Source organism: Athene noctua, chromosome 4, assembly GCF_965140245.1.
Source record: "Athene noctua chromosome 4, bAthNoc1.hap1.1, whole genome shotgun sequence".
In the NCBI taxonomy this organism is placed as follows: Eukaryota; Metazoa; Chordata; class Aves; order Strigiformes; family Strigidae; genus Athene; species Athene noctua.
The window spans coordinates 62,713,915-62,736,402 of NC_134040.1; the positions used below are offsets into that span (position 1 = coordinate 62,713,915).

At 42.9% G+C, this 22,488-nt stretch overlaps 1 protein-coding gene across 13 annotated transcripts in view; it reads right to left on the reverse strand.

Annotated features, from left to right (window-relative positions):
- PDLIM5 (PDZ and LIM domain 5) overlaps positions 1-15,744 on the reverse strand; it is a 130,929-nt gene extending 115,185 nt beyond the window's left edge. For 9 of the 13 annotated variants that reach the window (XM_074905557.1, XM_074905560.1, XM_074905555.1 and 6 more), the window contains exons 1-2: positions 15,614-15,744; positions 12,587-12,722 (exon numbers count right to left, since the gene is read on the reverse strand). In XM_074905557.1, coding sequence (XP_074761658.1) covers positions 12,587-12,682 — 96 coding nt within the window. In that variant the 5' untranslated portion in view covers positions 12,683-12,722; positions 15,614-15,744. Of the gene's footprint in view, positions 1-12,586; positions 12,723-13,460; positions 13,568-15,613 lie in introns of those variants that run through there. The other 4 variants (XM_074905564.1, XM_074905563.1, XM_074905562.1 and 1 more) reach the window with 2 other exon arrangements.
- Positions 15,745-22,488: the final 6,744 nt, after the last annotated feature.

Here is a 22,488-nt window from a genome sequence, read left to right on the forward strand (position 1 = left end):
TATAAACTGATCTGGGCTGTCAAGTGCAACACCAGCAGTTTTCATCAGGTCAGGTATCAAAACAAATTAATGTCATTTGAAGTTTTAATAATCAGCACTTTCTACGTTTTAAAGTTCAAGTGTAGATGTGTCAATGGAAGAAAATACTCTCACAGAGGAGCTACTCAACCAGCCAGAGTATCACATTCCCTCTGATGTAAGAGGGATTGTGATACTTTTATCCAGAGAGATAGTGCAAGAATTCAAGTCTCCAAGATTTAAGCTTTCCTCAAGGAAACCATCTTTAGGTTTTCATATTGAAAGTGAATTGCATGACATATACACAAAATTTACTCTTTCAGTCAAAAAACTACTCATCTGTATTTTGTTCATAAGATTATTTTTAGTCAATAGTTCAGAAGAAAGAGTTTTACAGAGGTACCCAGAAAAAGACCTACTCTGAGGTAGTGATCTCTAGCTTGAGCGCAATAATTGCAAAGAGACATAAGGGGATAGAGCATCTGTGCAGCATTTCCAGAGTAAGAGGTAGTAAAACACCACCACATACCTAATACACAGACACTCCTCATCCCCAAATGCTACTACACCACTTGATTTAGCCCTATAGTTTTAGTGATGGAGACTGGCTGGTCAAAAGTCTGTTTCTAATCTAGTTCTCAGGATGTCCAATATCTCTGCCAGCCAGTTCTTTTATGGCTAACACATCTTTGAGACAAAAGTAGAAAGTAGGCTGGGAAAGGTTAATTGTCTCCTCCAAGCAAGTCAATGTTTCTTTTCCTTCTGGTAACAACAGTTTGAAGACCCAACACTGCAGGGTGCTGAGCAGCAATGCACATCAACACAGGCCGAGCCTTAAGCAAGAGTCATCTTATGGAGGCAACATATATGCTTAAAAACACTTTTGCTCAAGTGTTTTTGCAGCAGCAAGGCTTGGGTTCTTAGCATTTACAGAATTACGCTCGATCTGCACAATAGCAAGGTAATTTAATACACAAATTGAGTATGTTCTCAAAGGAGATTCATGTAAACTCCCTGCTACAATGTCTTTTGCTTACAGCCTATTGCCAAAACACAACTGGAAAGTGGAGAGAATAGACTGTATCCATAGCTGACAAAAGCTAACAAGCATTCAGTGGCAGTTTTCACAGCTTATTACACTGACAGACATGTCCTAGCAAGACTGGCTTCAGCACTTCTAGACTGTACTGTCCTCAATTATCTGTCCCCACCATTATGACAGCAGCCCCAGCTCCCATGGCCAAGCCTTCTGGGCTGAGTAAGCCTCTGCTGCACCAGTCCCCCCTACTATCCCAGTTTAGAGCACTGATGGATAAAGAGTTTCATCCATGGAGCTGGCTTTGAGCTTTGACATGGAGATGCAAGCAGAGGTTTTCTTCTGCCAACCTTCTTCAGCCAGTGATTACCACTGACAGAGGGGTGGAGGCCAATTAATATACCAGAAAAGTGTAAGGTATTACATGACCTTATTCCTATTTTAGTGAACTGCCAATGTTTTGGGGTTCCCCCCCACCACCTCTGTGCATTAAGAAAAGATTCAGACAGGAATTTAGGCTGTCAGATAGGACTGCTGCTGCCTGCTCTCCAACCACTACTACTTCCTTTGTGAGGTTGACTGTGTCCCCTGATCACTACCTACATTATATCTGATCAAGCCATGAATCCAGACAATCAGTCGCTCACACAGAACTAGTACACTATCCCCTGAGGGTTAAAGATACTCTGCTTGTCAGAATACATATTTTGGGGGATGCCTTTTCATACCTGAATGATTGCTAACAAGCCACCTTAGACACTAGGCGAGAACACTTATTTGGTCTGGACTCAAAACACTGATTTGATGAAGAGCTACAGAAAGCCAGCAGGAACCAAAGATAATTTACTCTACCAAGCTGTCTTTGATGTTTGAAGCTTTACAAGACTTCCATTTTTCTATCAGGCTAACAAAATCCAGTCCAACCCAACTTCCAAAAACTCTCTGACTTGTAGATTTCCACTGGTGTTTTTTGTTGGGTTTTCTTTTCTTTTCTCTCATTTTAAAGGCATTAGATGAAGAAAAGTAGAACAGCACAGAAGGCATTGCTTAGATACACAAGCAAGTTGGAGACAAGCATGCCATTATTCTACCTCCCTGTGTCTTTCAAAACACAAAGCTAAGTCTAGAACCACAAAGAGAAGATGTAGAAATCACTGGCAAGGGAGCCTCACCATCCCCCCCAAAAAAACCCAACAATTTTTGTCTTTTACTTCACAGGAAAGGAAGGTTTCATTACTAGCTGCATTGGACTGAGAACTGTGCCTGGCTTGTGCTACGTAAGATGTACGTTAGAAAGAAAAAGTTTTAATAGCAGATGTAGTATAAACTTTGAGATTAAGCTGCTCTGACAGAAGGAGCATTTGTACAGCAAAGCTGATTTTTCTAAGGGTTCTGAATAAAAATGTTCTATAGCTAGAGTTTCCACCAAAGTGATATAATCTTTTTTAATAAGAAAAATACATCTTTATTTAGATCTGCATTTTTCACATTTGCAGCATTTTGCCTTCCCTCTACAGAATTCCTTCTTAAAAATCTCAAATGCTATTACTATCAATACAACATCATGCTTAACAGAGACACTTCAACCATTTTCTTCACAGATTTAATAAATTTTGCATGTAAGAATATCTAGAAATTATTTGATTACATTCATAAACACAAAAGCTTAACAAACAGGGAGTTTCACCCTCCTGAAATTGATACTCTACATTAATCCAGGCTTAGCATCTGAATCACTATTCAGGACTTTGAAAGAACTATGAAGTAATTAACACAAAATAAATGTTTCTGTTGCCTTCCCATGGTAAGTACTTTTATTCTATCACTTGTTAGGGAAAGAACTAGATACCACATTAGATCATTCCTTAATATAGACCTGGGTAAGCCAAACTTCTTTCATATCCAGTTAACACGCAAACCATTTGACCTTTCCAACAGAACTACTAAAGACCTGGCACAATCCACTTCTTAGCCTATGGGACTTCACACAAGGCATTGCATTTTACTTCAGGGCTTTATTATAGGCAGAGCTGACTACAATTATGAGAGTTCATACTTTCAAATACTTTCTACTATCTGATACCATTTTCTACTGCTTTTACTAAGCTTAACTGTTTCAGCTGAAGTTTCTACTGTAAGACTAACTCAGAATGAGATAGATACTATAATAATAGAAAAATATTATGGATTAGGCTACTTGAAATTTTCTGGCCCACATTAAAAGAAAAACCACCGGTCTCTTAAGGAATGCAGAGCATCTTCCTGTTTTGAGTGGAGACTCAGCACTTGGTACATCTTGAAGCTCGATAGTGTATAGGCAGAACAGTCACCCAGTTGTCACAGAACTAATTTCACTCCAAGTTTTCTGGTTTGTAACACACTAAAGACTTATTTTTACTTAGCAGGGAAAACAGTAATGACTGACAGCTGAGGTTTCTTTGTGCTCTATGGCCTCTAATGATACTTTACACCAAAACTACTGAGTATATTCAATGGGTGCAGCACCTATCTGCTTTGAGGGTGTGCATCATGATATGGTCTTCAATTTATAACGTACTGTTTTGTCCCCCTCCTACCTCTCTACCTGTGTCAGTGTACATAAGAGACTACGTGGTGGGAACTGCACTGGTGTCTTTAAGTGACAAAAGATGAGAAGCTACTATGTTGGGGACACCATCCCCAACAACTGACAGTATTGAAAGGTGAGTGATAAATGAAGCAGAAAAATGGAAAAAGAAGGTGGGAATACCCCTGTGCAGTGCTACGCAAGTCATTTAAGTGAGACGTTTTACAGACTGTCTTTCTTCCCAAATTAAAACCTTAGGTCTGTTCCGCAGAAGTGTTTGGTGGCCACAAGGCACATGCAGCTGGCTGATGCTTGAGTATCAGAGTAGCTCCTGCCCCTCCTCACAGCTGTACCAAACCTAACAGCATCAACGTCTGGTTTCCCTCTTCCTCTATTTCCTCTTCCTACTTTTCCCTGAACTTCATTTCCATATGTATCTAGTTTTAAGCAAGTCATTAGAGAGGCTGCTCTTACAGCCCAAACATAGCACAAGCTCCTAATGTTTTCCTTTTTTTTCTCTCCTCAAGAAGATGAGACTGAACTGTCACAGCACAGCATTACCAGCATGACCATGCTCCTGAAGAAAACGTTCAAGAACAGTTCCTGGAAGCAAACATAATTACAAATGTGATCTATCATCAGATTTGTCTGAGTACCACCATAGCCCTAATCTAGACCCATACAGCCCACAATCACCTACCACAATCACACTCAGCAGTAGCTCGTCTGCATTTAAACCAGGCTAGCAGAGCTAGTGACCCTCAACCTCTTACTCAGTATCACACATCAGAGCAGCAGGACAGTATAAATTCCTAAACACAAGCAAAGCTTTAAGTCAGCATGGTAACTGAAGCTACTTGCACCTCAAAGGACTCTGTGACCAAAGTTCATAGCCTTTTTCTTCCACCCATGTCAACGCTTCTAAGACAGTACCTCTGCCACAAATTCAGCGTGAGGACCTCTCATAGTAAGGCAACCCGAACAGATAATTTTGTCATGTTTTCCCAACTTCCACTGACCTGAAGACTTGAGTCATTCAAAGACTCATGTAACACCAGCCTTAGCAGTGGCCTCCTTTCCTTCTGTCTCTATTCTTGTAACAGCAACCTATGGAAGTAAATGTACTTCTGTTTCTCATATTTGTTGAAACAATCCTCAGCCTCTTTCTTTACTTTTGGCCACTGGCAGGAGGAATATCACCTTTCTCATATTTCCACTGTTTTAGGCACACAAGAGACAGTTTTCTCTCACACTTTCCCTTGTATCGATAACTTATGAAATCTGTTCTGAAAAAGTCAAAACAAATGGAAAAAAAAAAAAAAGCCAACAATGTTATCTCCTGGCTCCAAACCAAAGCCAAACAAACAAATCTTTCAACACCATGTCTCTTCTCACAATGCTTTCTGATAGCTATCGGCCAATGAATAATGAGAAAAACAGTTACATTAAAAATAGCATCTCCAAATGGTGGGGAAGTCGACAGAAGTTGTCAGGCCTCCAGGGCCAGATACTCTCAAAGAAAACATGCCTAATTTTTTTGCAGTTACTATTCAATAAATGGTCCTGCTTTTTGGCCTCTGGAAGTACTGCCAATTTTGCATATGCTCTGAACATCTAATCAGAGTTTATTTTTTCACTATATCTGTCTTTGAGAAGTGGACACTGCAAAGAAATACTTTGGTTTTTCTATCATGAAATATTTAGCTTCTACTCCTCATACTGTAACTAAACTGTCACTTATAAGGGGAAAAATAGTTACCAGCATTTTTTAATGTAAAAAGAGTATGTTCACACATAACATCAGATATCCCTCAGCTACAAGCTCTTTGGTTCCTTTTTCCCCGAGTACAGCCGGCTTCAGTTCTGGGGGAATGACATCAGTAGAGGAACTATTTTAAAACAAGTTAGCTTCCTACTTGGTCTGAGTAGGTTGTCTGACAAATAAGGTCATGAACAGATGAGATGCAGACACTTTTCTTCCGCCTTCTCTCCCCCATGCCATCCCTTCTTCCCAACCCGACTCCAGTGATGGCCTTCGTGCTTTAAACTGCAGAGCAGAGTAGACAAGGGATGGAAAACAAATGGCCACGGAAAATATAGCCCTTTTCCCAATTTTCAGCACAAAGAGGTTAAACAGTGGTGGGAAAAGAAACAATCAGGAAATTACATCTGTACCAACCGATCTCTTTCCATCTTCAAGTTAAACTGAGGAGCTCTCTAAAGGAGGATGTTGCTTGCAGGCAACTACATAAACTCTGAAGCACTAATCAGCACTCAGGACTTCCAGAAAATTCACTTATATTAAACCACTTGTGCAGCTGGGAGCTTTGTGCTCAGTTCCCAAATAAAAACCTCTGCTCCTTCAGGAATTGGTGTGGAGAGGATACAAACTTTGGCACTGGTAGCTCGTTTGTCATTCTCAGTATTTTTTTCAGTAAACTGCATCTTGTAAACAGAATTAAACAGAATAGAGTAACACTTCTTGCTTTATGCCTTGGCTAATCCCATTCATTTCATAAGCACTGATAGCTCTCTGTAAAATGCAGCATTTATTGCCCCACAAGCAGGATCAGCAGGTAAACGCTGTGACCTCTGCTGGTATCTCTGACCCTGCACCAGGAAGTTGCAGTAGTGGAATACATCTTCAGCTGTATTTTGTGCAAACCATCACAACTCAGTAGCAAATTAAACCAGCACAGCAATGCCAGCAGCTGCCAGTTAGGGCTTAGTTAGTAGCTCTCAGTAGCTTCCAGGATGAAGCATAAAGTTACTGACACAATTATCACTGGCCAGGCCAGCAGTTGTTCTAGTGTTTCTCTCCTATTTCACATGCCTGCTTGAAAGTCCATTTCCCCAGTCCCCCACTGCAATAACTTATTTCATACTTACACAAAACTTGATTTTACTAGAAATGGCACGTATGGCTTAATAAAATAATAAAAGACTCAGCCAGACTCTAGTCAGTCAAAGCTGACATGCTCTATCTAGGTCGATTGAAAGTATCATTTTCCTTTATTTTCTTCTCATTAATATTATTTTCGCAGATGTTAATGACTTCAAAATAGCTTGCTTCCAAATATTAAGAAGGTCAAAGGCCAAACCCCTGAATACAAAAACACTGTGCAGAACCAATCATACATGCTCCATCCACACGGACAACTTGCTGGGTAACCATGTATGTACCTGGGCAGGAAGGAAGGAAAGAGTGAGAGCAGAGGAGACAATTCCTCTGATAGTGACCTCCCGATACACCAGCATAAAGAATGTCAGTATGCTCAAGTGGGATGAATATTGAGCAACTGATGTGCTGCACATGGATTCCCTACTTCATCCCAAGGTGGGCTGCTCTTTCACCTCCTCCTTGGGTGTGCTACTTGCTGACAGATTCTTTATCATGAGCCTTCAACCAACTATAAGCTTGCAATAACACCACAGAAAACCACACTTGAAACAGATGAAATAATGAAACTGAAAAACTACAAAAAGAAGCAGCTATTTTTAAGGGGTTTCTTTTAGTTTGTTTGGTTTGGAGGTTTTTTTGAAAAGGCAAAGTGACCAGTGAAACAGGAAGAAGCTGGCAGGGGAGGGACCCCACACTGAAAGGAGTTGCAGTAGAAAAACAGAGCTGTCAATCAGGTCAAGCATTTCAAAGTGACCGTATTCTACTTAATCCTTACAGGAGGAGAAAGACAAATAGCAAAACATCTTCTAAAGAGAGATGGCTAGAGCTGCCACCAGGATTGAACAAAAAAGTAACTTTTAAATACAAGAAAACATGCTATGTATTTGCATTAGGTGGGAGGGTATATATTGCATATAGGCTACATTACTGTTCAAACTATAGTTTCACTTCAGTATTTCCTTGTTTCTAGCAGCAAATACTGCCATAAAACAGAGACAAACACTGTTTAGAGACCACATGACAAAAATTTTGATAGGCTACAAACATTTCAATCGTACATTTAGAACAAATATTTAAACCTCTCATAGATCATCACAATATAATGAATACATCATCAATACCAAACACCATTTATTTCAACCTGCAGAGGAAAGCAGTTTTGACAATTCTAATGCTACAGAATCACAGAATAAACTAGGTTGGAAATGACCATGAAGATCATCCAGTCCAACCATTAACCTAGCACTGACAGTTCCCAACTACACCAGATCCCTCAGCGCTATGTTGACCCTACTTTTAAACACCTCCAGGGATGGGGACTCCACCACCTCCCTGGGCAGCCCATTCCAATGCCCGACAACCCCTTCTGTAAAGAAATGCTTCCTAATATCCAGTCTAAACCTTCCCTGGTGCAACTTGAGGCCATTCCCTCTTGGCCTATCGCTTGTTACTTGGTTCAAGAGACTCATGCCCAGCTCTCTGCAACCTCCTTTCAGGGAGCTGTAGAGGGCGATGGGGTCTCCCCTCAGCCTCCTCTTCTCCAGAATAAACACCCCCAGTTCCCTCAGCCGCTCCTCGTACGACCTGTGCTCCAGACCCTGCACCGGCTCCGTTGCCCTTCTCTGGACACGCTCGAGTCATTCAATGTCCTTTTTGTAGTGAGGGGCCCAAAACTGAACACAGGAATCGATGTGCAGCCTCACCAGTGCCAATTACAGGGGTAAGATCCCTTCCCTGTCCCTGCTGGCCACACTATTGCTGACACAAGCCAGGATGACATTGGCCTTCTTGGCCACCTGGGCACACTGCTGGCTCATGCTTAACACTCATGCTTACTGAGTTTATTCTGGTTATGTTAATAAAGCATTGGGAAATAATGAACATCCAAAAAAGTAAGAAAATATAATGTTAATTCAAAATCTAAAGAAGTGTGTATTGTTTTAAAAGCTACTGTGCTGCACACAAACAACACAGACTACGTTGTAGATATCACTAACACCAAATTCTGTAAATATAATACTTACCATGGCCAAGAACCACTATAGGAATCCTACCTAGTAGTGTGCTTGGATTACTTTATCTCCAAAACTGCATTTTTTTTAAATTCTAATTCAATAGAAGAAACAAACTCTTGCACAAACAAGTCTAGAAGGCAAAGATCTTTTGAGTTCAGACCAATATTATACCCAAACGGGACATATCCCTAGCACCAGTAGGATTTGTCCAAGACCACCGATCTGCATGGATATCAGCAATGGAGATCCCTTATTATCAGAATCATGATTAAAAAAAATTCAGCTGCAATTATTTTGGTCCAACAGTCCTTTCTGATTGAGCTTGGTGTTTAGCAGAACATCCTGCAACTTGGAAATAAATTTTGTTTGGAAATAGTGGAGAAACAAGGAGGACCCATGATGTAATTCTTGCAGTTCCGCCAGCACTCGAAAGTGTTGGGACAATGCCTCCCAAATCTGCCAGGTGGAGATGGAGATGCCTATTACTTATTGCCTATTATTATCATATGAAGGCAATCACGTTATGGCAAACACCATTTCACATGACTACATATATTACAGACAGATACATAGGCACTAAGCTTTTTCTTCCATAGGGAAAGAGTCTGATTCTCAGTATTTTCCTACAATAGCAAGCAGAAAATAAATAATCTTGCTTCTCAGTAATTTGTCCTTATCTGCTCTAGCTTTCAATTTTTTTAGTTTGGCATTACAACATAGGTCTTGAAGGAATAAGGAGAACAGTTGCTTCTTTAATTAACGTAAAATGCCGTGAGCAAAAAGAACAGCAACTTGAAATAATCTAAGTTTGCATACCTCAGCTCCAGTAATTTCCACCTTCTTCACTGCAGGCTAACTGGTCACAGTTCGCAATCTCTCGTTATACAAGTACCGCCACAGAATAAACTACCCAGAATCCCTACAGTACAGTTACAGGTGGTAGCCTGAGCCACTTTAACACTTGGCTGTTAATAAAAGATGTAGATCTACCACCCCAACGCACCCATTATTCCTGATTGAAGATCAAATTGTTTTGCTTTCGGAGCAGCTTTCTTCCCACTAATCCCTCTTCCGCGAGAGCCATAGTCCCCACCGCACTCCCATCACCACTCCCACTCCACATCAGCTTCCCAGTATTGAATTCCTGACCTGTGTAATGGCACTCTGCAGGGCTCACACAGGTACCTCTGCAAGGTAAGGAGGATGACTGAAAAGCCACCCTGCTGAAGTCCAGCCAGGTACAAGTATACACAACAAGTACCACAGGCATTTTTGTTGTACTGATTTATGCCACTAACTATAAGGCTGTATCCCCAACATCACATATGTTACTTACCATGAAATGTGTACAGCTGCACAAGTATATATAGCAGCTTTAAAGCACTAACAAAGTTATAGTGACTGACATAACCCTGCAGTAACTGTTGCTATTGGTTATGCTGTTGCAACTAGTCTACAATATGTTTATGAAAAAATCAAATGTTAGTGCCCTGTTACACCATGGCTGACGTTAAGAATTTCAACTGAAAAAGAAAACAGGCCTGTTTTACCTTATGGAGGCAATAAGGAATATACCCATTCAAACCACACTGCATACAAAGCCAGATGACTTAATAAAAACTTTCTCCAAGGAAACATATGAGATCCTAATTTGTTCAAATAATTAGTAAAAAGAGATTAGCTTTTCAGATAAACAGCTTTAGAAACCAGTATATTTTCTGTGCTTTGTAAACTGTACTTTATTTGAACCTAATTTCAAGGAGTTTAAGCTAAAGCAGGAAATTAGCCCTCAGCCATGCAGCCAGATTCATCCTCAGCATCTAGAGGACAAATTCAAAACAAACCCAAAAAAGTACTCCTTGCCAAAGAATATAATTCTGCTGCCTTATTACTGTTTTGCTAAAATAATTTAATTAGCAGTCTTCAGATTCAGGAAGGCATTTATGCTTCATGAGGACAAGAAGGTCTTGGAGGGGGGCGGGGGGGAGGTGAATGGTACGCGCTGTTCTAGCATACCAGGAACACGGTATTGAATTCTTCCAGCTATTGGGCCAAAGCTGGATTGGCATACCAGAACTAAGCACTTTTTTAATCCAAGGGGGGGTGGGGAGAAGCACCAGGCAGTCTAATGTTTGTATACTCTTAACTGCAAATAAGAAGAAACAGTTCAGCTGAGGAACAGGGCTGAGGTATAATAGGTGAATTGCATATTGTGCTTCCCCCTGCCATGCACAAATTAAACTCCTAAAACCACCCAGGTCCCCATCTTTCACTACGTTCTCCTCTTGTGGGTGCTGACAGTTGCCATTAGGAAATTCCATAACTGAGGCTTTTATATATAGCTATTTAGGCCAATTCCCCTAGGCTACTCCATGCAACAGCATATTTGATTCCTGCAATAAAATAGTAGTCTGGGCTAATTTCAGCATATGTTTCCTCTTTAGAAACTTTTAGATGGGAAGACTGCTTACAGCAGGACTGAAACTCTAGACCTCCAGGACAGCAGACACCCCTACAAAAATGTACTACCCTTTCCTAAAACTAGCTGTTTGCTATGTTTACTGCCTACAGCACTTAATTGCTCATCAGTACCACGCACAAGTACCCTTCGCATGCAAGAGCCTATGCTTTTGCAAATCCTCGTCATGAAAGCCCTTCTACCATCAAATCAGAAGAGCACTATCCACAGCCCCAGTTCAAATTTCTCATTAGCGTAGGAGTGACCAGCTACTGAACAAGAAACTGAATTACAGTTTAGCTTGAAAGCCCCTGGAATTTAGGAATAAACTGGTTCTCATCCCCTTTTGGGTTCACATATCAACTGTATTCATCTGTACGCAGGCATTTCTACAGCTCTACAGTCCATTTTAGCCACATAATAATTTTGCAGAGCCAAACTGTATTTTAACTTCACCAGCATAATCCACAGGTGGATAGGATAAGCCAAGTCTAAATGAACTGGCAGAGTTTGAATCGCTAGTTGAGATTAGCTAAAAATATTGCCATGATGCATAAACCCAAATAGAAACCTGTTCCGTCTCCCAGGGCAGTATCAATTCTGCAGTCCCAACAGGTGTAAAAAATAATTCATCTTTGTCACTAAACTATACGAATAACCAGGAGGGGGAGGAAAACTGTTGACAGAGAAGGGGCCATTTGTACATAAATGCTTCCATGCTGCAAATCAGGTTTAAAGGTGCCAGGGTACAGAGCCATCAGAAGCCAGTTTCTTCACCCAGACATTTCCAGTGATTCTATAAATTCAATACTGCAAAGTTTGTCCCTATATTTTGTATGTGAAGTGCTTCAGCTGCCTGAGGAAGGCTTTGAAACTCAGCCCACACTGAAAGATGAGCCTTCCCTGAAAACGTGGTTTTAAAGTAGGAAACTAGCTAGATACTGCCTGGGTACAAAGATCATATTTGTTTTGACTTAGTTCCTCCAATCCTTTGAATACCAGTTCAGAGCACATACTCTATAAAACTCTCATGAGAAACTTGCACATTCACTCAGGCACATATTGATGAACTGCTATTTACAACTACTGTCATTTAAGCGCCTTTTAATTCTAAATAGTGGAACTTGCAAGAACGGACATAAGACCCTCAAGCTGCTAAGAGCTGCTGAATAAACAAGGGTAATCTGAGTGATTTTTTTTCCCCTGCTGCCTCCCATTTGAACTTCATTGGTTTATCCCCACACAGAAAACTGCCTGTTTCCTGCCTGCCTCCAACCTCTGATCTCTGTTTTCTGGGTGGGAACAGGGAGGGGAATTCAAGGGTGGTTTATTTTGTTTGTTGCATAAATAAATGCAGATAAAACAACCCTTTCCAATGAACATGTCCTTCCTAAGGCAATTTTGTTTCAGCCTTCAGACAATAAAGAAAATTTATTTTCCCAGTTTACCCACTCCCAACCCCCTTCATGCCACAGTGCAAGTTGAGTTGCAGCATCTGTAATTAATGACTTTCATACTTCTGTCTGAAGGTTGCAGGTTGGCCACAGCATAACAGATACCCACATGCAGGCAAAGAGGCAAATGCACTTACCCGAGAGATAGACAGAGGCATGTTGAAATCCTTGCCCCCTTGGAGTCTGAAACCCCAAGGAGCTGGGCCGACCAAAGAAACGCTGTAGTTGCTCATGATGTTTAGTATTCAAGGATCAATTCCAAAGAACTGATGCCTGCAAAAGAGGATTAGAGTTTTAATTTAAAGATGATAAAACCAAAAGGCACTACCTACCATTTTGGAAACATTCTTTCCTTGTCTGTGCTGCCCTCCATAGCTTAAAAACAGACAAAACCACCACACCAAATCTGCCATTACTTGTGCTTTTATTCTTCATGTGTTATTTTCCTCCATAGCTTAGGAAGAAACATAATTAGGGAACTGGTAACATGGATTTGGGACTTTCAGAACTTCTGGTGCTGAGCTGTTTGACAAGTACTTCTTACTAACAGAACACGGGGGGGGGGGGGGGAAGGGGATACCTGACATTAAAGCTCATCTTAAAAAAACAGTCAATGTTGAGACAAGCATGAATTGATAGTATTCCTTTAATCCAAGTATGGAAGAAATTAGCACTACTGACACATTCATTTCTAACAAAAATTAATATCAGATGCTGCCATGTCATCAGCTCAGAGCTTATTTCTAAACACATTATGCCCTGACAGTTTCAAAACGATGTCAAAATATCACAACTGTGAAGTTAATTTGAAGAAAATAAAATCCCTGTGAATTTTTTATTTTTATAGCATAGCTTCATATTGGTAGAACAATGCTACAGACAAAACAGACATTAAAACAAACCCTCAAATAAAAGCTGTGAACTAAAGTGAAATACCCACAGCCACAACTCAATGCTGAGGAAGCAAAACCCAATCATCTCCCTCCCCACATATGTTGGGCAACAAATTACCTTTAAAAGGCAACCGAGGCACTCAATTGCCGATCAGCGTCAAAGATAAGGGCTTCAGTTTCACCTCAGATAAGTAACGTTACAATGACATCTTAGGTAGTGGATGCTGTCTATTTTTGTACGGTTGAAGCCAGGCAGGAGCACACCAGGGTGGACTGGTGTAAGACTACACCGAGGCACAGCCAGATGCCATACTTGTATAGGAACATTTAAGGTGGACCTTCAGTCAAGCAGAAGCAAGTGGGTTTCAAACCCCACCAAGCTCCACAAAGCCCGTTTTGAGCTGTTCATACACTGTGGGCTGGGGTGTGTTATTTTTTTGGAGGCAGTGGATTTTTGCAAATGCAGTCCACCCTCATGTGCCATCAGAGTGGGGCTGTCGCACAGACCCTGCCAGTGCAGGGATGGACATTTAATGTCACTTCAAGAAATTCATCGGTAACACACGTTTCTGGATTCAACTCCCAGAGCCACAGAGATCCACTGCTCAGACTTGTTTCTAAATCAAATGGTAAAGCTTTATTCATTCACATCGACAGCTACTCGGATAACCAGAACGGGGCTGCTGGCATTGGGCAGAAAAAGATATCTATTAGGAAGCAGAATCTGGAGCTCTGAGAGGTGCCTGGGTAGTCCCTGCCTATGGGCATCCAGCAAAAGGGCAGCTCTGACCCAACCCACCCCTAAAAGTCTCAACAAGCACCAACGTACAGAGGGTTTTGGAAAACACACACCGCTGGGCTTTCACGTGGCTGAAGAGGAAGAAAGAAAACAAAAAAAGCTCCAAGTTTGAGCTAGGACTCTTAGGGGGTTCACTCACCACTAAAGCAAGAACTAAAAGTCGTTTAATTGCTCTGTGCACCGAACTCCTTGGGGGGGGGGGGGGGGGGGGGGAAGGCTTTTAATTAGTCACAGATTTTCTTCCATACAAAAATAGAAATTTTTTTCAATTCCTCTAAATGAAATCCACTGCAGTGACAGGTCACTATAAATTAGAGACTGCAGAAAAGCAAACCACATCTAGTGACCAGCACACATGCAGCACGCGGGCAGAAGACTGTACCTATCAGTTGAAACTGAAGCACTTGCATACCTTTTTCTTTTTTTAAACCGAGTAACTGCTAGTTACAATAACAGACCTAGGAAAAGATTAAATTGTATTAGAAAATGATACTGTTCTTTTTCATTTGTAGCAACAATGATTAGGAGGGAAGAGACTGAATACTGAAATGCCATGCATCCCATTCAGCATCCCTCAACTTTCCTTTCTCACCCCCTCGATTCTGCCGTGTCTGCATCTCTAGGCTTACAGATACACCAGGAAGGAATGGCAGACAAAGGAGATCCATCTGAAGTTGAATTTAACAAATTTCTTAAAATATGCTGGAGCAACATCTAAGAGAAAGCATTGCCACCCACCAACCCTGCTTCATGTGGGGCGCATTGCTCAAACAAACCAGCGAAGGGTGAAATCGTGCAACTTCCATTTAGATGATCAAACGCTTGGTGTATCTGCTTCGGGAAGGGGGAATTTCAAAATCCAGGCAGAAACGCTCGCCTTCACCACTGCCCGCCGGGGCACAGAGCCGAGGGGCCAGGCGTGGCTAGCGGGGCTCTCCTGCCGCCGCGAGGGGTGCCTATGCCGGGAAGGGGGGGTGGGGGGCAGCGCCAGCACATACCCCCCAGCACCCCCACCAAAACCCTCTAAGCGCCCCGGGACGAGGAGCCCCACGGCTGCCGCAGGCTGGGGGACCAGAGAGCCCCCCAGGGTCTCGCTCAAGGCACCCCCTCAGCCCCGGCCACAGCGAGCCCCACAGGCACCCCGGCGACCAAGGCACCCAACAGCCCCACGGGCACCGCAGCAGGCTGGGGCCAGGGCAGCGAGCCCCACGGCCGCGGGACAAAGCGCCCCACGGACGCTCCGAGGCGCTGCCCGCCGCGTTCCCCCCGGCCAGCGGGGCTCCGCCGACAGCCCCGACCCGGCGCCCCCCAGCCCACGACAAACCGCACACTCCGCCCGAAAAAAAAAAGTTCAAACCACAATACATTAAAAGAAACACCGTGAAGCCTTAAACCCCCCCGCCAACCTGCTGACTTCTCGCACCACCACCCCCCTCTTTTTCTCGCTCCCCCGCGGCCGGGCCGCCACTCACCGCGGCAGTGCCGTGCCGTGCCGTGGTGCAGGGCGCGGAGAGGCGAGGACACCCGCGGCGCGTCTGGGAGGCGGCGGCTCCGTCCCCCCGGTCTTGTTTTCACTTCCGTCTGCCGCCGCCGCTCCTCCCCCGGCCCGGCCCGGCCCGGCCCGGCCCGGCCCTGCCCAGCTCGGCAGCCGCGGGACGGGACGAGGCGGCCGAGCGGAGCGGCGGCTGGACAGGCGCGAAAGCGCCGTTCCCAGGCGGTCCCGATTTTTTTTTCTTTAATAGGGAAATAACTTTTTTCCCCCTTTGCTTTACACACAAGTAACCCAAGGCGCACCTCTGAAACGCAAGGGCGAGCGGGGAGGCGGTGCTGGGTCTCTGTGTCGCGCCAGGGCCTGGCCTGAGGGAAGGGGCTGCTGTGCTGGGCGGTGGGGGGGGCAAAGGGGGCCCAAGCGCCCACCAGGCAGCCCCCCTGTGTCGAATGTACAATGTCTTCAGTACAGCCCCACACAGGCTGCTGCAGCCTGCAGCACAGCAGGAGACCTCTCGAAAGGAGGGAGATTGGTTTATTGAACGTGGAGTAACATGAGGAGTGACAGGGATATACTCGCCTCCCGAAGTATAATACATCAAAGTGGTAAACAGCAGCGAAGTAGAAGTTCAAACTAAAAGACAGTGCTGGCACAAGAACAAATGGGTATAAAGCGTCCATGAATAAAACTCAGCTCAGAAAGTAGAAGGGGTCCACCCGCAAGGAGGAAAGGGAGGTTTCTGGCACAGCCTCTCCTTAGGAGTGGGTGCAAGAAATCAAACTGGTTCTAAGGTGATGTTTAGAACCATAACATATTGTTATACAATATGGTTGCCTGCGAGCAGAATAATTACTTAACATGGAGAGTATAAGTTTGACAATCTGCAAGCTGGCTGACCCTGAAGCAGGACAGGCTCACTGGGAGAGCGAAGTGCTGCACTTAACAGAGCCAGGCCCTGCTGCAGGGAAGAACCAGGCAGAGGTGAAGTGCCTGCACTGCACTGGGATGTTCGCCTGCACCTCACAGGGAGGCGAGGCTTGAGGTTCCTGTCATACCTCACATGCAGTAAAAGTCATTACAAGTAAAAATGGCTCTGAAAGAAATGTGCATCTAATTAACAGTGCCATTAGCACTACAGTTCAAAGGATTTCAATCCCCTCCTCAAACATGGATTTACTGTGGAGGAAAGAGTGCGGAAGAAAGCTTTAAATTCTTATTTATCACCAGTTGACACAACACACAGTCCTGATCATGGATGGCCCTGTCTTGCCCCTTTGTCCCCATTTACGAGGGAGGAACTGCCCCTTGCTTTGGCTGTCATCTGCACAGCCTGAAGCGCAAGTTTGGCCCTGCTGTGCCCATGTCCGCACAGGCTATCCACTCTGAGTGGGAGTCTGCAGGCTGGAGGTGATGCTGGGGTAGGAGACCCAAGCCCCAGGTGCCTGGGTGCGCATGAAACCAGGGCCTGTCCAGTCCTCTGAGCCCTAGTTACCTGAACCTTAAGAGGGGTATTTTAACATTGTCCTGCAGAGCTGTGTGTCTTCTCATTTGCTGTGTCTAGGACAAATGCATCTCAAACTGCATCTCAAAAATAGAGGCATCTAAACACCACGCTAATGTAGCCAAACCAGTCTTTTGGAAATCTTTCCTCTTTACTCTGCTCTTTTCCTATTAAGTATCTCTAATCAGGCAAAACTGAAAATCCCCATTACACACAGGCTCTCTCACATGATATTAATTCATGGCGGTAAAAATTTCCCAACACAGGGATTTTTCATTGTTGTCACAAGGGCTTTAGGTCACCCTCATGATGTTTTATTTAATTATTAGAATAGAAAAAGCTCCAGGACCCCACTCCCCAACATGACTCATGTGACATATCCAAGGTCAGCGTGTCCCTGTGCTGACTGGGTAGCAATCTGCTCTCAACTCACCAGAGCGCACAGCCTGTGGTGCTGTTTGATTTTGCACTTAGCCTGAAAGTGCCTGCCTAGGCACATTAGTGAAAAACATCCTTCTCTGTTTCAGTTCTTGAAAAGCCTTCAGCTTTCCTCGTTGGAGGAGTAGCTTGCCCGAGCTAATTGCACATGCAACAGCATCTCAAGACCATTTTACATTAATTCATGTAGGCTGAAGGAAAACTCGCAGAGAGACTTTTGCTGGTAGGTGTAGCAGCAGGTTCCACCCTTGGCGAGCCTGCAAGTACTCTGCACCATACCCACCCATTGCATCCAGGCCAGTGCCACTCCCAGCTCAAAGCTGGCAGTCTTGTCTTTAAGTCAGTCATTGCTTTTCTGCAGTGTGATCAGTTTGTGACAAATGAATCTGTTTTCCTTTGCCTCCAGAGACAGGAAACAGAAATTAGAGGCAACTCATTAGTTAGAGATCTCTCCATTCTTGGTCACTTTTCAAATATTCTTCTATTTGAGAAAAAGCTTTTCATTAGAGCTGAATAGTGAAATAAGAGATAGCAAACTGAGCAAGAAACCTCAGCAGCAGCCAGAACTGTGGCCTGCCTGTTCTTACTGCCACCGGATTTTAGACAGAGCTTGCATTTTTTCCTCTAAACAAGGGAGGAAGTCTGGAAATTAATTAAATGCAGTAGTCAGCTAGCCATGCAGATACAGCCTATCTCAAAATTACTCAGGCACTTAAGTCTTGTTTAAATGCTAATGAAATGCCTTAGGTGCCAGATAATGGGCACTGCAAAACTCTGACAGAGAATATCACCTGCGGTCCTGAAGTACAAAAAGGCACTCGTAAATGGAAAAAGCAACACATAAATTATGGCCAGATTAACAATGCACAGTAAAATGATCCTCAATTAAGCAGCAGTTAATCTAACATTAACCTGCTTTGTTCTACAGCACTGAACTACAAATTGTGCTTTTACTGCACCGCTACTTTCGCTTTTGCTTTACTTCCAGAGGTGAAGCTAATGCAAATATTTACATTCAGCATATAGCTGAAGTTCAGCATAAAGCAACCCTCTCTTTAAAGGGCTTAATATGAGTATCATCTATAGCCTAACAGCTTATTTCCAGTTCTAAGATATCTCTCTGGCCAGACAGTGAAATAAATTAGATATGTTCTAAGTGTTTCTGAGAAGCCGGGGCTGCAGTCAACTTCTGACAGGCAGGCAAGCTGTTATGCTTCAGTCATGGTGAAGCACAAACTGTCTCAAACTGGTATCACAGAGGCACTTTTATTTTTCTGTTTGTTTGGTGTTTTGTGGGTTGGGTTTTGTTTTTTTTCTTTTCCTGTCCCTGGTTTGGAAAGATACCCAGTGCTGAATTACATCGTCTCTCATACATCCTGTCCACCACAGTAACTCCAGTTAGCCAAAAGACTTCCTCGCACGGGCGGACCCAGCAGTGGGGCACAGCGTGGCCAGCCAGTGGGTCAGGATCTGGCCAGCTACACCCACCCAATTCAATTCAGCTCAGCTTTGTCAGCCAAGAAAACCCCATGGCTAAAGTTTACTCTTACTTGTCACCTCTTTTTTCTCCTCTTAAAGCCCTGCTCTTCCTCCAGCTGTGCTGCCTGCCTTCTCTTTTCATCAGCCCATTTTTCCACCAGGCATGTTTTCTCACATTACTACTTCTGTAACTGTCGTCCTCTCTGCCTGCAGTTCACTCACCATGTCGGTGGGCAGGACAGTTTTTAAGCTCCTGGCTTTCATCAGGTTGAAATATTAGCAGCGTTGGTCTTCCCGCTTTAGATAGTTAGCCATTAAAGCTCTTCATGTTATAAATGGATTTATGCTCTTTTTTGTATCCTGATTTTTTTCTTGGTTTAGCTTATTTAGCTTTTAATTTTTCTTTACTGACACTTTTGTTTTTAAAGAAAAAAGTAATATTTACTAATAAAATACTCCTTATTTATAATGTCCCTCAGAATCTTGGTAAATTGTGCAAACAAAGGAAATAGGTGTATGTTAGTACTGAACTCCCTTATAGTGACTGAGGGGACGCATCCAGAGCCTGGTCATTCATCGAGAAGCTGTAAACTAGACAAATCTGATTTATTCCTTCTTTCTCAGGTAAAAGAAGGACCACCTATGTGGAGGCCACAGTCTATGCTACAGGTTAAACATCTCCTCCCTGCGAGTCCAAATCAATGAAATGGCAACTAAATCTTTTAATTCCAGGGAACACAAGAAGCCTTTGAGGAACTCCAGGTTACATACTTATCACATTAAACATGGCCTGTTTTAGGGACTGAAACCAATCTGAAGTTTCTCAGTACATCACAGCCTGGACAGCTTCATACTCAGCCCTGCTGTGAAGCATTAGCCTCATTTTACAGATGGTGACCAGAGGCAATAAACATTTATACATGTGAGGAATCAACTGTCAGATAAAGAATTGAAACCAGTTCTTCCAAATTCCTGAGCAGCTCCTAACTACTGGATTACCCTACCCCAGGCTGACATAGTCCTTTCTGCTTTTTCATCCACAGCAATGTATGGGAAGAGAAAATTTAAAAAAAAAAAAAAAAAAATCAGACCTCATATTTACCGTTCTTGACAGAGACAAGCATGCTATGGGAGTAACACCTTCAACCATCAACAATCTTACTTCTTAAAGTGAACCACCTGCTAAAATTTCCTTTTCCTTAACGGCAGGGAATGGTTAATGCAGAAATCTGTGGCTTGGTGTGGTTTAATTACAGTCCATCAACTGCACAGGAAGGGCTTGCTGAGTGATGTCTTTGAGTTACGTTTGACCTACACCGCGAACACCAGTTTAGTAGGGTTTGGCAGGTAAACTGCCAGACTTTCAGACTGATCCTCACAGTTACTTACAGTAATTAATGTCATGGGAGAAGAGGTGCAGCCTCGCCTATAATCTTTTATGTAATACCTTGTCTTCATGAGGGAGGGAGCAGGTGCAAGCTGTGGCATGAAGAGTGCTTTGCCTGGCAGGTCAGGAGCAGCCCAGCACAGGGGTTTGGACAGACATCACAGGAGGGGAGCGGGCAGCTCCCCTGTGCTATTCCTACCGACACCACTAAATCACCCAAACATTGCTAATTCACACAGCCTTTTCACAAGACAGGTCTCTTCTGCAGTTCAGACATGGGCACTCAGTAGATGCTGTTTGGGGCTTGGCGACTACAACCCTGTGTCAGCTTCACCAAGTCAAATCACGTCAGCCCATTCATGTATCTGAATGGGTACACAAATGAATGTAGTCCAAACTAATGAAATACCAGTGTACCAACAATACATTTACAAGCATATGGAAACAAACTAAGGAAAAAAAAAAAATCAACAATAGCTTTCCTGTTGCATTGACTTAATTGACCTGGATTTTATAACTATTAGGTAAAACCATACAAAAACCTCTGCATGCAGAGAAACCTCTCTAGGCATTTGTAACCACCTCTAGAGTTATCTTTCTCTATAAAACACAAATAATAATGAAACCAATCATGAGAGCAGTAAGATCTGAAGATCTTATTTTAGCTGCTGCCCACAAAAAATATGAAAGCAGCTAATAGCTATTCCCACAATAAATAAAATACATCTGATCTTTACTGACAGAAGAGAATGGGGAGGGAAAAAAAAAAAACCCACACACCAGAATTTGGACCAAATTTGTACACACCAGTGGCATATTTATGTGTGAGTTACGTTACAATGATTTATTTGTGAAAACTTTGTTTCCTTGTTGGCTCTGCAAGGTTGGCTGCCACATAGATTTGGGTGTTACTGGAAGAAGAATGAAACTTGCATTGTGCCAATATTTTTGGCTGAGATGCTGTAAATCAATCAAAACAAGCACGAAGGACAGAAGGGACCACAGGCACCTAAGAGCATCCTGCATCCCTAGCTGACAGTCAGAAACTGTTACCTCTCTGTGCATTCCCAGGCGTCACACAATCATGAAGCATCACTGAGCCTGAGCCTTTCCTTCCTGAGGTGCTATACCATTTCTTCCCAATCAAATTTACATCTTAAAAGTGCTTGTGCTTTTCTAGTCCCAGCTGTTCCCATCAGAAGGCTGTCCTCACCTCTGTTTGTTTTAATGGCCAGCAACCTGCATCTTATTTCCAGACTAAGTTTAGTCACAGACAATTTTAAATAGTTCTGTTGTTTCTGCTGTTTCACTCCTGGGTATTTTTAGATGGAAGCCATATCCTCCATCAGCTTTCATTTTCCTGGACTGAACAAGTTGAACTTTGCCTGCCTGAATTTCCAAGGAAAGATCATGGCACTACTGGTGATCACAGTAGTCATTCTTTATACCTGTTCAGATTTGTATTTTCCTTGGACATGAAACATCAAAATCATAGACACCATCCTGAGGACACCTTACCAATGTAGTCTTCCGCAATGGATCTAGTGTTTCCACCAGAAACTTGTTTGACATGTCCCAGAATGACATTTCCTTTTTAACCAAAGAAATTCATATTGGTGCTCTGGAGGTACTAAAGAGTTGCTCAGTTGATTAATTTTTTTTTTTCTACTTTTCTTCCATTTTCAGCTTACTGATAAGTAATCTCTGTATGTGTGCTTTTGTTATATATGCTTCTGAATTTAAAGTCATTCCATTTTTGGTTTTCCTGTAACATTTTAATAACAGATCCTCCTCCTGACAGTGCCTCCCAACTTTTTGTCATCCACAAATATCATCAGCAATCTTGCAGTCTTGTGCCTAGTTTACTGACGAAAACATTAAGCAGGAATAATTCCAAGATCTTTTAATTTTATAACCATTTATGTATATAATTAGATATATGTATGTATATAAACTCCATTAACTACCTTTCTGCCTGGTACTTTTTGTTGCAGTATTACCTGCTGCAGTCTCCCTGCTCACCTTGTACAAAAATGATGGCCTTCAGAGCATA